Source organism: Danio aesculapii, chromosome 7 (assembly GCF_903798145.1).
Source record: "Danio aesculapii chromosome 7, fDanAes4.1, whole genome shotgun sequence".
Lineage (NCBI taxonomy): Eukaryota > Metazoa > Chordata > Actinopteri > Cypriniformes > Danionidae > Danio > Danio aesculapii.
In genome coordinates this window covers 7,133,318-7,147,164 of record NC_079441.1, presented here as the reverse complement: position 1 = coordinate 7,147,164, position 13,847 = coordinate 7,133,318, and the positions used below count along the sequence as shown (strand labels likewise).

Sequence of the window (13,847 nt, the reverse complement as noted above, 5' to 3'; positions counted from 1 at the left end):
AGCCCATATCATGACAGACCCTGGCTTTTGGACTTGTTTCAGGTAACAGTCTGGATGATCCTTTTCTTCTTTGGTCCGGAGCACTAGACGTCATTTCTCTCCAAAAAAATACCTGAAATACTTATTCATCTGACTGCAGCACACATTTCCACTATGTGATGGCCCATCCTTGATGCCTCCGAACCCAGAAAATCAACGGCACTTCTGGACACTGTTAACATATGGTTTCTTTTGGCACAGTAGAGTTTTCACTGGCAGTTGTGGATGTAACTACGTATTATTGCCAAAGAAGTCCTGAGCCCATGTGGTGATATGGCTCATAGATGAATGAGGATTCTTGATGCAGTGCCGCCTGAGGGATTAGATATCATGGTAGTTCAGCTTAGGTTTGCATCCTTGTCCTTTACACAGTGAAATTCCTCCACATTCCTTGATTATTTTAATGATGTTCTGCACTGAAGGTGAAATATCCACATGTCTTCCTTTCTTTCTTTGAGGAACATTTTTAAACATTTCAATCATTTTATCACATATTTATCATATATCTTTACTCATAAAGGACTAGACCTTTCTTAGATGCTGCTTTTGTATCAGATCATAACTATGCTCACCTGTTTCAAACCACAGCATTATTGAACCAATTTACCTGATTACTAGCCCTCAACTGCTCCTGTACCAACCTTTTTTGAAATGTGTTGCAGGTCTGAATGACAGGAAAGGATGTATATTTAAATAAGAAGTTGACCAGACAAAACATGAACAAAATGAAACATTTTGTGTTCATATTGCCTGCAAAGTACATTTGTATATTACTACTTTCTTTTTTTATTTGCATTTTCCATACTGTGCCAACTTTTTCTGATTCGGTGGTTGCAAATAAAAAAGGCTTTTGCTCAATAATCTCCAGGTGAACTCACCAGCTCTTGAATGTTGTTGCTTGTGAGAATGAGCTCCTTCAGGTCTGGTAAAGCCTGCTCCAAGTTCTCTCCAATTCGGCTGAAATAAACCAGACAAAAACAGTAGAGCTTTAATTGGTGTAAGATGTTGAAGACGACAAGCTCAAGTGCAATGGAACCTTTTCACATTGCCCAGTTTCTCAGCAGCAGAAGTCATCATAGTTAGGAAAACTTAAGAGAGCAGTGAATGGGAGAGTACAACATCTGCTGAAATAATAAAAGAAAAACTCAACTATGGCGCTATCAAGACTTTCCGAAAATGGAAAGAAATTGTGCGAGACTGATAACGGCAGCAAGAAGCGAAAACAACCTCACTGTTGAATCTTCACAACAGCAAAGATAGAATGATTCACTGTCCTGCCTATAGATGCTGCATTAGGAACACCTCGCATCAGGGCTAATTCATTTGTTTTTGTCATTTGATGCAAAGATGATATGATAAAGTATAGCTTTATAAATATACATAGGTTTTGTTCTTAAATCAAAACATGAAAAACTGTCAAGGATATAAGATGCTGAGGACCTTTAAAACGGTCATCGCTGTCTTGTGAAAAGGGTCCATGCTCAACAAGTGCAAAGTTCAGTCTATAGGCAGAAATTCATCCTAACAGGAAACAATCTTTTCAAAGTTAACAAAAAATACCAAATGTGAATATGTTGTGGCCATTAAGGTAATCCTGGTTTATACTTCTGTGTGGAATGATCAGCAGGACCCACGGCACCTGCTTTCTGTGTAGCCTTTCATTTATACTTCTGCGCACTGTTTGTGTTGCTCTGCAATAACACTTCTGTAACGCTAGCTGGCAGTAGGTTATTATGTTCCTCTGTGTCGAGTTTCTTGCTGGTGTTTTGTTTTTTTCTGAACGCTACCTCAATGTAGAAGTGGCTCAACCTTGCTCATTTTCAGACAGGAACCGGCGGACGTGCAACAACTTTAATTATTAGGTAAACACAAAACAACAGCCTCCATCCGGAGCTCCTTCACGGGACTCCAAACTTGTAAACACTCGCTCCATCTGGCTCATGCGGCTCTCACCTCCACCCATACTCGTCAGCGATACCAAGCTTACCAATCACAGTGCCTGTGCTACGCGTCGTTGCGACATGTTAAATTGTTCGAGAGGTGCGCGTCAGCGTTGTTGACAGCCACAGTGAGGGCTATGCGGCCACACGTAGGCTGCGCCAGAGCATACACAACCGCTTGACGCAGAAGTATAAATCCGCCTTTAGTATGTTTATTTATTGCCACATCAGCAACTTATCGCTATTTCGGCAAGATCAATACAAAAACATATTACATACAAATAACAACTTCATTTTTAAATTATAGTTGATAAAAAAAAAATATAGACAAACAAATTAGACAGATCTAATAACATTTCCATCATTACAATTCTATCAAGCAGTTAAGAGTGTTTGACAGTAGTATTGGTAACCTGGCAACCAACAGTAAACATTACAATAATAATATTGATAGAGCCATGTGGGTGTAATCTTACTCTACGATAAAGTTTATACTGTTAATACATCTCTAATTTTATACTAAAACCACTCTAAGTGCAATTTAATTTTTTGCAAATTAAAGGATTGATATTAGAAATTTGGGAGTTTCCATAACTTGCTTTTTTTTTTTTCATCAAATACTTCAAACTGAGCATTAAAGGGTTAAGGTTCTCTTCAATTTGGCTGCAAAAAACGAGACAAAAACAGTCAACGGTTAACTTATGGAAGACATTGAAGATGACAAACTCAACAAATGCAATGGACCCTTTTCACATTTCCAGGTTTCTCAGCAGCCGAAGTTGTCCTTGTTGAGTAAACTTACAGCGCAGTAAAATCGGAGTACAACAAATACATTTTTTGCATTCCTATGTTTAAATAATAAAAAAAAACTCCATGATTGTTTTATCAAGATGTTCAGAAAATGGAAACAATTGTGTGAGACTGATAATGGCAGTCAATCTTTACCTAAGATGATCATTGTCACAGTAGATCATGTTGCCGAAATGGAAATGTTTTTGAAATAGAAGTTTTGTGCAATGCTGTTGCAGATGGTTAGGACAAAAACTCGTTTTAACATGAAAGATGTGTCGAAAAGGTGTGAGACGACCCCTTGTGGTTCCCCTTTCTTCTCCAAAAAGATTCTGCCTTATCAGATGAATTATCCTGTAATTGAAAAGGAAGCCTTGGCGTTGGATTGGCCACTCCAACATTTTGATGTCCATGTTGGGGAGGTGGATCGCTGGTGGTGATCTATTGTGATCACAACCCTTTGACGTTTTTGACAACTTTACAAAATCCTAACCAACGTTTAATGCAAAGGTCTTTATTTTTACAGCCGTACAACTTGGAGATTCACCATATTAAAGGGAAGGAAAATATTTTAGCGGACCCATTTCTCGCGCACTGGTCTCTTGAAGTGATGGAGGCATGTTGATTGTGGTCCTGTTTATTATTTGTTTGATTTGGGTATTGGAGATTAATTAAAAAAATTTTGGGGGGGGAAATGCGTGATGACCACTTGTGGTCGTTTATTGTTGGGGTATGGTCGTCTGTCTGTGTGCGTCTGCGTGTTACAGGTCCAGTTGATTGTACCAGGATTGAAAACACAGGTGTATGGTTGATTTGCCCTGCTTTAAATAGCCTGTCTGTCTCGGACGTGAAGAGAGGGGGGCTACAGATGGAATCTGGTCATCGCCTATCTTTCGCCTTGTGTCGGTCTTGGACCTAAGTAGGGCTAGCAACATGACTATTGAATGGAGTAAATAAATATATTTTTCTACTGCAGTTGCACTCGTTGTCTTATTTGTGGTGACCGGTTTAGGTCATAACATATGTCATTGTGTGTCATGGCCCCACATCATGTTTAATTATGACACAATGCAAAGGTGAATCAACAGTGGGCAAACAAGAATAGAATAAGCTAACGTATCTCTTTAATGTGTGTTCACAAGAAATACTCATTGCAGAGTTATTGTTTTTTGATAAGACAAAGCACAACACATCAGTCTGCTTCTCTCACCAGATTCTGTTGTTGTTCACCAGCAGCGTTTTGAGTCTCTTCAGCAGTGGAAACCCATCCAGTTTCCTGACCTCATTATCTGACAGATCAATGGTGTCAAACTGATCCAGAGTGGCGCCCAGATTCTCCAGCACAGGGATTTTATAGCCTACAAACACAGAGTGAAGCCATAATACAGTGAAGGTTTATTATTTGCACATGTTTTTAAAGCCCTCATGAACCACAAGTTGCTGAGACAACTTTATTTCAGTATGTTAATGTACTTCCAACTGAAACTGAACATTGAGTAAGGGGCGGGGCTTTCTTTTGTGCATCATTCACTTGTAGCAAACTAACAATAAGAGGGGCGTGGCTAGAGATATTAATATACAGCTGCTATGGAAACCCTCGGTTTGATGTCAACAGACTGACCACCATTCCAATGGCAGAAGCCAACGGTCAGACTTTGATTGAAGATTTCCAAAACAAACCATTTCTTTCAGTGGATTAACTTGCACGAATTAAGAATAACAATGTGAGCTCGCAAAATAAACAGTGTAGTTCTATAGTTGTCTGATTTCATAGATTTGTTTCCTACTATAGCAGTTGATGGGTGCCAGCAACCAGCATTATTCAAAATATCTTCTTTTGTGTTCAACAGAAGAAAGAAACTGATTTAAAATCACACGAGAGAAATAAATAATGAGGTCATTTTCATTTTTGCGTGAACTACCTCTTTAGGGCCTTGATTTTAAAAGCATTAAGGTACAAGGAAATGCAGCATTTCTAACTTTAATAATGATTAATTTTAATTAACTATTTATACAACAAAAGCACAAGCAGTGTTATTCCACATTTGATTTTTCAGTTTCTTTAGCTGAACACCTTTAGATTTCCCAGAAAACCAGTTTAGTTTGGTTAAATTTTATGTTTGCTTTATTGTATTCATCTGTACTTGTAGTTTGTTTATTATACGAAGAGCTCAGAAGCAAAAACCTCTGAACTTTTCTTCCAAACTGAGCATTTTCCAGCTTCCTACTGTAATGTTCAGTTATTTTCACTTTGAGGAGAAATGAATCTATTACTTACCATAAAAGCGAAATGAAAAAACCTACATCATAAAGCCTGAGAAAAATGCTCGTTTTAAAATAAATATTAAGATGGCACTGGCTTTTGCATATGAACTATATTTTAAGCGTGATTCACTATTGAACAAATGTTTTTTATTGTTATTTTTTAATTTGCACGTTCTTTTTTAACAAAGTGACAACTTGTGACACGGTTCCTATATTGTTTACCATGCTACTTTAAATATTCTGTCTGAAATAGGATGCAAGCATGACTTCAAAACAACATCGGCACTATTTAACGTTGATTGACTGTGAACAATGTTGTACTCTGATAGTCATTAGCTGCTAATGCAAATTCCCTAATTAAAATTGGCACGGAATAGTTTTATAAAAATTATATTTTGAGAAAGTGTGCGAATGTAAAAACTTAACCCAAAATGATTGACACTGCAATCAATTTAAATAATTGAATGCTTTACAAAGAGCACACTACCAAGTTATTTGGTGAAATTGTATTCATATTGCAATATACAGTTGAAGTCAAAATCATTCGCATTTCTGAGAATTTCTTTTCTTTTTTAAATGTTTCCCAAATGATGTTTAACAGAGCAAGGACATTTCCACAGTATTTCCTATAATATTTTTTCTTCTGGAGAAAGTCTTATTTCAAGGTTTCTGGAAATTTAATCAAGTCAAATTTAAGACCCTTTTAAAACCATTCTGAATTAAATTGTAGACTTACACAGGGCTAAACACTAATGATTATATCTAATGGCCCAGCCAGTTGCAGCAAAAAAAATATCTAATATAATTATTTCTTAGCGACATATTTTAATGTGTCAAAACAAGAAAACTCTAGTTGTATACATTTTTTTCAACATAATATGATTAATGACAAGTTTAACATTGTTAAAAGTTTATTATGGAGACAATGACACAAACAATAAAAATTCAACATTTGTAGACTTTTGATCCAAATTGAGTATAATGGATCATGCAAAGTGATTTGTGGCTCAGTTATTTATATATTTTATTTATATAATTATTTTTTTAGGGGTTTTCATGTTTAATGACAGGACAGTGGAGATTTACAGACAGGAAAGGGAGCAGAGAGAGGGGAGTCACTGCCAGCACAAGGGTGCTAGATGTCGATGCACTAACCACTAAGCTATTAGCACCAACAACTCAGTTATTATTAACATAAGGAACTGTGTAATTGTGTTTAGTTTTCTTTCCCTCATTAGAGAATTTAATTTAGAGAAATTGCTGTACAAAAACAAACAAAAAAACTGCCATTGTAAATTGGATCTTGTTGCAATAAAAAAAAAAAAATTAATATTGGGGGGAAAAAAGATTTTGAGATGGACGTCGGTGATTGGATGGATGTCGGCCCGATTGGGTAGCTTTACCTGAACAGAGAAAATTAAGGCCTGTTTAAAATTATTCAAGACAATATTTATGTGAATCGAAGACTTTAAGGCCTAAAATATTGTTTTTGAAATTTAAGACATTTTAATACCTTGCGACAACCCTGGTTTTATTTTAGCTAAAATCAAATCAGTTTTAATTTAAATTGAAACATTTTAAAGGTCCTATTATACAAAAACCTATTATACAATGACTTGCCTAATTAACCTAGTTAAGCCTTTAAATGTCATTTTAAGCTGTATATTAGTATCTTGAAAAATATCTAGTAAAATATTATGTACAGTCATCAAGGCAAATATAAAATAAATCAGTTATTATTAATGGGTTAATAAAACTCTTTAGAAATCTGTTTCTTTCCGCTAAACAGAATTTGGTAAAAGAAATTATATATATATATATATATATATATATATATATATATATATATATATATATATATATATATATATATATGAAGGCTAATAATTATTTCTGACTTCAACTTATAAAGTATCCATTTGAAGTCAGAATCATTATCCCTCCTGAATTATTAGAAGGACATATTATATATCAGGATATATTAATCAATATATCGCATGTTCAGACTTTAATCAGCACTAATTAGTAGAAATATACCTCTCAGACTGCATTTGTTTTGTGATGTTTTTTAACTCACCGCGCAGATCCAGCTCTCTGTCGCGCACAGGGTTCGTGTACTGCGCCGCCTGCTCGATCAACTCCGCCGTCAGCTTAACCATGTCCGCCGCAGAAACCGAAAAGCCACGAAAAACTAATCTAACCGGAGAAAACTGTGTTTGGTCAAAAGTTTATTGTGAACGTGTAATATTCGTACACGCTGCCGCCAAACGGAAGTATCGGTTTAGTTCTTCTCGAGACAAAAAAAAGCAGCGTTTGTTGAGCGGTTACAGCGACACCAGGCGGACTGGAGAAGCGCTTTCTGCCGCCTACCGGGACGGAGGATGAAGTGTGGATTGAAAAATAAACCCACCCCTCCGATATTTAGCAAATCCAAAAGTTCTTGAGATTAAAAAAATGTTACCTTTTTACATTTTTATGTGTGCGTGTGTTATCACAAAACACAAGGATTGAAAAATATAATGCCATATGTTTTGATAAATGCAGCCATAAGTAATATGATGGCTTGAGAAAGACTGTTGGAGATAGTTTGTTTAGTTTGAAACAGTTTGAAAAAGATGGATGGATGGATAGACGGACGGACGGACGGACGGACAGATAGATAGATAGATAGATAGATAGATAGATAGATAGATAGATAGATAGATAGATAGATAGATAGATAAAAACAGTTTAAAGATAGATAGATAGATAGATAGATAGATAGATAGATAGATAGATAGATAGATAGATAGATAGATAGATAGATAGATAGATAGATAGATAGATAGATAGATAGATTGATAGATAGATAGATAGATAGATAGATAGATAGATAGATAGATAGATAGATAGATAGATAGATAGATAGACTTACATTATTAGCACGATTTAATGTTCTTAGCATGTTTCTAGTATGAATTAGCATGTTTTAATATAATTTAGCATGAAATATCATGTTTGCTAACATGTTTCCAGATAGAACGTCGCTTGCATGTTTCTAGTATGAACTAGCAAGTTGTTAGCATGTCATTTGTCTTCAAACATTAGTTATAATACTACAGAATAGGCTCCAGATGTTAAAAAATGCCCCTAAAACCTGGAGGGACTGACAAATGGCCTATATTTTTTATTATAAATATACGCAGCTTTCAGTTCATTTTAAACCCATAAGAGATATAAGGGACGTAGCTGTTCTTCCACCTTCCTATCCCACATCTGTGAAAATGGCCTATTTGGTGATTTTTGAGCAAGATGCTAATGGTTTAATCAATGATATGTTTTCTGTGTGATTGTCTGGTGAATCCAGCAGAAGGCAGCGCAGTCTTGCAGACTCTTGCTCATTTACAGTGCTCAGCATAATTGAGCACACCTCCCTAGTAGTACATGATGTAACTACAGAAGAGTCAAGCTTTAAATGGAAAAATAATCAAAACGATGCCTTTTTCATGGTATCGATACATCCACTCGATATCGATACTTCGGGCCAGCACAATGTAGTCAAAAACGCTAGCTTTCACTACCTCTTTGAAAACTGTGCCAACACTTACCTCAGCGGATGTTTATCGTCTTGTGGACTGACATTCTATCGCTCCACACTCTGAACTTAATAAAGGATATAAGTTTTACCATGAACATGACATTTTTAATTACGGAGGTAGGTGGCCATCCATACATTAGCGTGGCTAAGGAAATGTGATAACGCTACTGTAAATGCTATTTACATTTGTGCGAAATGTGCCTTTATCATAGCGTAGGTTCAAGAGTAGTTCTAAACCCATAAGAGTTATGAGGGACGTCCACCTTCCAATTACACATCTGTGAAAATCCGTGATTTTTGAGCAAGACGCTAATGGTCTAATCTGATTCAGTGAATTGTGCTAAGCTAACAAGTGATGAAAGGTCTCCCGCCAGACACATCGGCTGAATTGATTCATAAATGGTAAAAACAACTGTAACTGAAGGTGATTTGCAAAATTTCCACACACACAGACAAGTTTGTGCTAGTTTGACTTGCTAGATCGGTGGTGCTCAACCCTGTACCTGGAGATCGACCTTCCCGCAAAGTTCAGCTCCAACCCTGATCAAACAAACCTGAACCAATTAATCAGGACCTGAACAGCACTTGAAAATTACAGGCAGGTGTGTTTGATACGGGGTGCAACTGAAATCTGCAGGAAGGTCGATCTCCAGGAACAGGGTTGGTCACGCCTGTGCTAGATGAACACAACAGCAGACAATAAGCATTACCCTATTTGTTTTCTGTGTGATTGTCTTGTGAATCCAGCAGAGGGCAGCGCAGTCTTGAAGACTCTTGCTCATTTACAGTGCTCAGCATAATTGAGTACACCCCATAGAAATTGAATTATATATATATATATATATATATATATATATATATATATATATATATATATATATATATATATATATATATATATATATATATATGTGTGTGTGTGTGTGTGTGTGTGTGTGTGTATACAATTAAATTCAAGCTAAATATTGCAAAAAAATTATTACAACCTACAAAATTTCAACTAAATTTTTCTCTTTTTTTGCTTCTCTTGATTTTTCCTCTTTTTAAATTTGTATTTAATGTTTTTATTTTATATAATATTTTATTTTTACACATATATTTGGGTGTACTAATTTTGGATAATTGTTGTGGGTTGCAACGTAAGGTATTTTGTTAGATAAGCTCCAGATTTGGCTTCAGTACTGTCTAATCTGAAGTATATGCACAAATATAATATTGTATAGCTTCTAAATTTAGCCAATTTAAAAGAGAGATTTGAGAGGGGTGTACGCATGCTGAGCACTCTAATAGCTGACATTTCTAAAACAGGACAGAGAAGCACAGCTGCTGTAACAAACACAAGTTCATTTCTCTGCTGAAAGAATAATCTTCACCACTTTCATCTCTGTAATGGGCAGATGTGGAGGGGCCATTTGTTTGCGGAGATGCTCGTCTTCTTGAGAAATGACAGACTGATGAAGTCCAGCAGATGGTTTTGGCGCGTAAGGTAATAAATCATGGTCACGTGTTCATCCACGTTTTCGTTTTCTTGTGCAGCTTAATTGTCCTCAGGGAATTAGTTCTCAATGTGGCGTTGTTTAATGCATTTTTTGGCTTATGTGACAAAATGGATGGACAAATTGAATAAAAGCTCCGGCTAAATTAACAATTTAAACGCAAATTGAGAATATTTTCAGGACAATTTACACCCACTCTTCCTATTACACGAATCTGGCTTTCTAAACACATGAAAAAAATACTATAATAAAAACCATAGTAACATACAATACTACAGCATACTTTTTATATTATAATATTAACAAGACTTTGGTAATGAACACTACAGCATACTGTAGTATTAACCATAGTGAATGTATAAACTGTAATACATATTGTAGTATACTTTAGTGTTTACTACAGTAAACTGTAGTATGTGTTGTATAATACTCCAGTAGTAGAAAATACAGTATTGCGTAACTTGATTATATTACTATAGTTGTTGTGTTGCCATAGCAAATATACACTACCTGACAAAAGTCTTGTCGTTGATCCCAGCTGTAAGAGTAACAAATAATAACTCGACTTCTAGTTTATCATTTGGGAAAGTGGCAGAAGGTCGATTTTTCTGATGAATCATCTGTTGAACTGCATCCCAATCATTAGAAATACTGTAGAAGACCTATTGAAACCTGCATGGACCCAAGATTCTCACAGAAATCAGTCAAGTTTGGTGAAGGAAAAATCATGGTTTGATGTTACATCCAGTATGGGGGCGTGCAAGAGATCTGCAGAGAGGATGGCAACATCAGCAGTCTGAGGTATCAAGACATTTGTGCTGCCCATTACATTACAAACCACAGGAGAGAGCAAATTCTTCAGCAGGATAGCGCTCCTTCTCATACTTCAGCCTCCATATCAAAGTTCCTGAAAGCAAAGAAGGTCAAGGTGCTCCAGGATTGGCCAGACCAGTCACCAGACATGAACATTATTGAGCATGTCTTGGGTAAAATGAAGGAGGAGGCATTGAAGATGAATCCAAATATTCTTGATGAGCTCTGGGAGTCCTGCAAGAACGCTTTCTTTGCCATTCCAGATGACTTTATTAAGTTATTTGAGTCATTGCAGAAATGTATGGATGCAGTCACAGCTGGTGAGGGGGATGCTGTACTGTTAGTGAGCGCCGTCTTTCGGATGACACGATAAACCGAGGTCCTGACTCTCTGTGGTCATTAAAAACCCTGTAAGGTGTAACCCTGGTGTCCTGGTCAAATTCCCTCCATCGGCCCTTACCCAAAATGGCCTCCCAATCTACCAAATTGGCTCTATCACTGTCTCTCTACTTCACCTAAAGCTGGTGTGTGGTGAGCGCACTGGTGATGTTGTCCTGTGGCTGCCGTCACATCATCCAAGTGGATGCTGCATGCTGGTGGGGGTGTGGAGGGACCCCCTCATTATTGTGAAGTTCTTTGGGTGTATAATCAAACACAATAAATGCGCTATATAAATACACATTACATTACAATATATGTATTTTTACATACTTTTTAAAGTGTATAAACTGCTAAGAATAATGTTTTTTGTTTTGCACAGAAACAAACCTTCAGTGAACGTTTAAAAGCTTCTCCAGCATAAATGACATCTGAAGAATCTAAACAACCTTTTTTTGACCATAAATCTTTTTGTGAAATGAAAAGACTCCATGAATGTTAAAGATTCTTCACAGCCAATAAAAACCTTGATTTATAAAGATTATACTCAACAAAAAATGTTTCTAGACTTCTGAAATGACACAAAACTGACCTTGTGGCTGTCAGACTTCATCTTTTATGGACACTTGAGTATGTTTGTAACACAGGAGTGAACTTAGAATTCGGTCTGTCGCCTGTTAATAAAAGCTTTCTGAAAGTGTGATCTTCAGCTCATGTTGTTGATCAGACCAATGTTTACAGATGCTCTTAAAGAATGACATGAGATCACCCACATGTCTCACACCCTAAAAAAAGCAGAACAACATTCAGCAGATCAAAAACACCCCGAATCATCAGATGCACATATGAATTACATGATACTCTAATAATACTACAATATAGTGTCTTATAGAATATGGTAGTTATTATAGTTACCTAATAAAATAAATAATTTCATTACCTCAATAAATTATGTATAGTAGCCAAAACAAAATTAAAGACAGAAACTAAATATATTCATTCATTCATTTTCAACCGATTTTTCCGGGGCCAGGTCGTGGGGGCAGCAGCCTTAGGAGGGAACCCCAGTCTTCCCTCTCCCCACACACTTCCTCCAACTCCTCCCGGGGGATCCCGAGGCGTTCCCAGGCCAGCCGAGGGACATACTCCCTTCTCCGAAGCCTCCTCCTTGTGGGATATGCCTGGAACACCTCCCTAGGTAGGCATACAAAACAGATGCCCAAGCCACCTCAGCTGACTTCTATCAATGTGGAGGATTTTACGCTTTACTCCGAGCTTCTCCCGGGTGTTAGAGCTCCTCACCCTATCGATGAGGGTGCGCCCTGCCACTCTGCGAAGGAAACTCATTTCGACCGCTGGTATCCGAGATTTTGTCCTTTTGGTCATGACCCAAAGCTCATGACCATAGGTGAGAGTAGGAACATAGATTGACCGGTAAATCGAAAGCTTTGCCTTACGGCTCAGCTCCTCCTTTACCACAACGGACCGGTACATCGACCGAATTACTGGTGCCGCTGCACCAATCCGCCTGTCAATATCACATTCCATCATTCCCTCACTCATGAACAAAACCCCAAGATACTTTAACTACTCCTCCTGGGGTAAGGACTTTCCTCCAACCTGGAGATGGCAAACCACCTTTTTCTAGTGGAGCACCATGGCCTCGGACTTGGAGGTGCTGATTCTCATCCTAGCTGCGTTAAACTGTGTTAAAAACAGTAAACCGCCTAAAGTGCATGCTGAAGGTTTTATCTAAATAAATAAATAAATAATAAAGTAAATGTATTAATTCATTTTCCTTCAGCTTAGTCCCTTTATTCATCAGAGGTCGCTACAGCAGAATGAACCGCCAACTATTCCTGCATATGTTTTACACAGCGGATGCCCCTCCAGCCACAACCCAGTACTAGGAAACACCCATATACACTCATTCACACACACACACACACACACGCGCGCACACACATACACACACACATAACGGCCAATTTTTTTTATTCAATTCACCTGTACCGCATGTCTTTGGACTTGTGGGGAAAACCGGAGCACCCAGAGGAAACCCACGCCAACACGGAGAGAACATGCAAACTCCACACAATAATGCCAACTGACCCAGGTGGGACTTGAACCAGCGACCGTCTTGCTGTGAGGCGACAGTGCTAACCACTGAGCCACCGTGCCACCATAAATAAAAAATAAAAAAATAATAATATGCATAACTGAATTGGTCTAACCATTATATAAATGTAAAATGTAATAAAAAACTAAATACAAAAGCTTTTTAAAATTCAAACTATTAATAATTGTTTCATCAACTTACAGCACGAAGGTCGCTGGTTCGAGCCCCAGGTGGGTCAGTTGGCATTTCAGTGTGGAGTTTGCATGTTCTCCCCGTGTTTGTGTGGGTTTCCTCCGGGTGCTCCGGTTTCCCCCACAAGTCCAAAGACACAGGTGAATTGAGTAAGCTAAATTGTCCGTAGTGTATATGTGTGAATGAGTGTGTATGGATGTTTCCCAGTGATGGGTTGCAGCTGGAAGGGCATCCGCTGC

At 37.5% G+C, this 13,847-nt stretch overlaps 1 protein-coding gene across 1 annotated transcript in view; it reads right to left on the bottom strand.

Moving 5' to 3' along the window:
* Positions 1 to 7,333, bottom strand: part of snrpa1 (small nuclear ribonucleoprotein polypeptide A') — a 17,548-nt gene extending 10,215 nt beyond the window's left edge. Inside the window, exons 1-3 of the mRNA XM_056460998.1 lie at positions 7,111 to 7,333; positions 3,979 to 4,126; positions 918 to 996 (exon numbers count right to left, since the gene is read on the bottom strand). Of these exons, the coding sequence (XP_056316973.1) occupies positions 918 to 996; positions 3,979 to 4,126; positions 7,111 to 7,192 (309 nt within the window). The 5' untranslated portion in view covers positions 7,193 to 7,333. The remainder of the gene's footprint in view (positions 1 to 917; positions 997 to 3,978; positions 4,127 to 7,110) is intronic.
* Between the last annotated feature and the right edge of the window lie 6,514 nt (positions 7,334 to 13,847).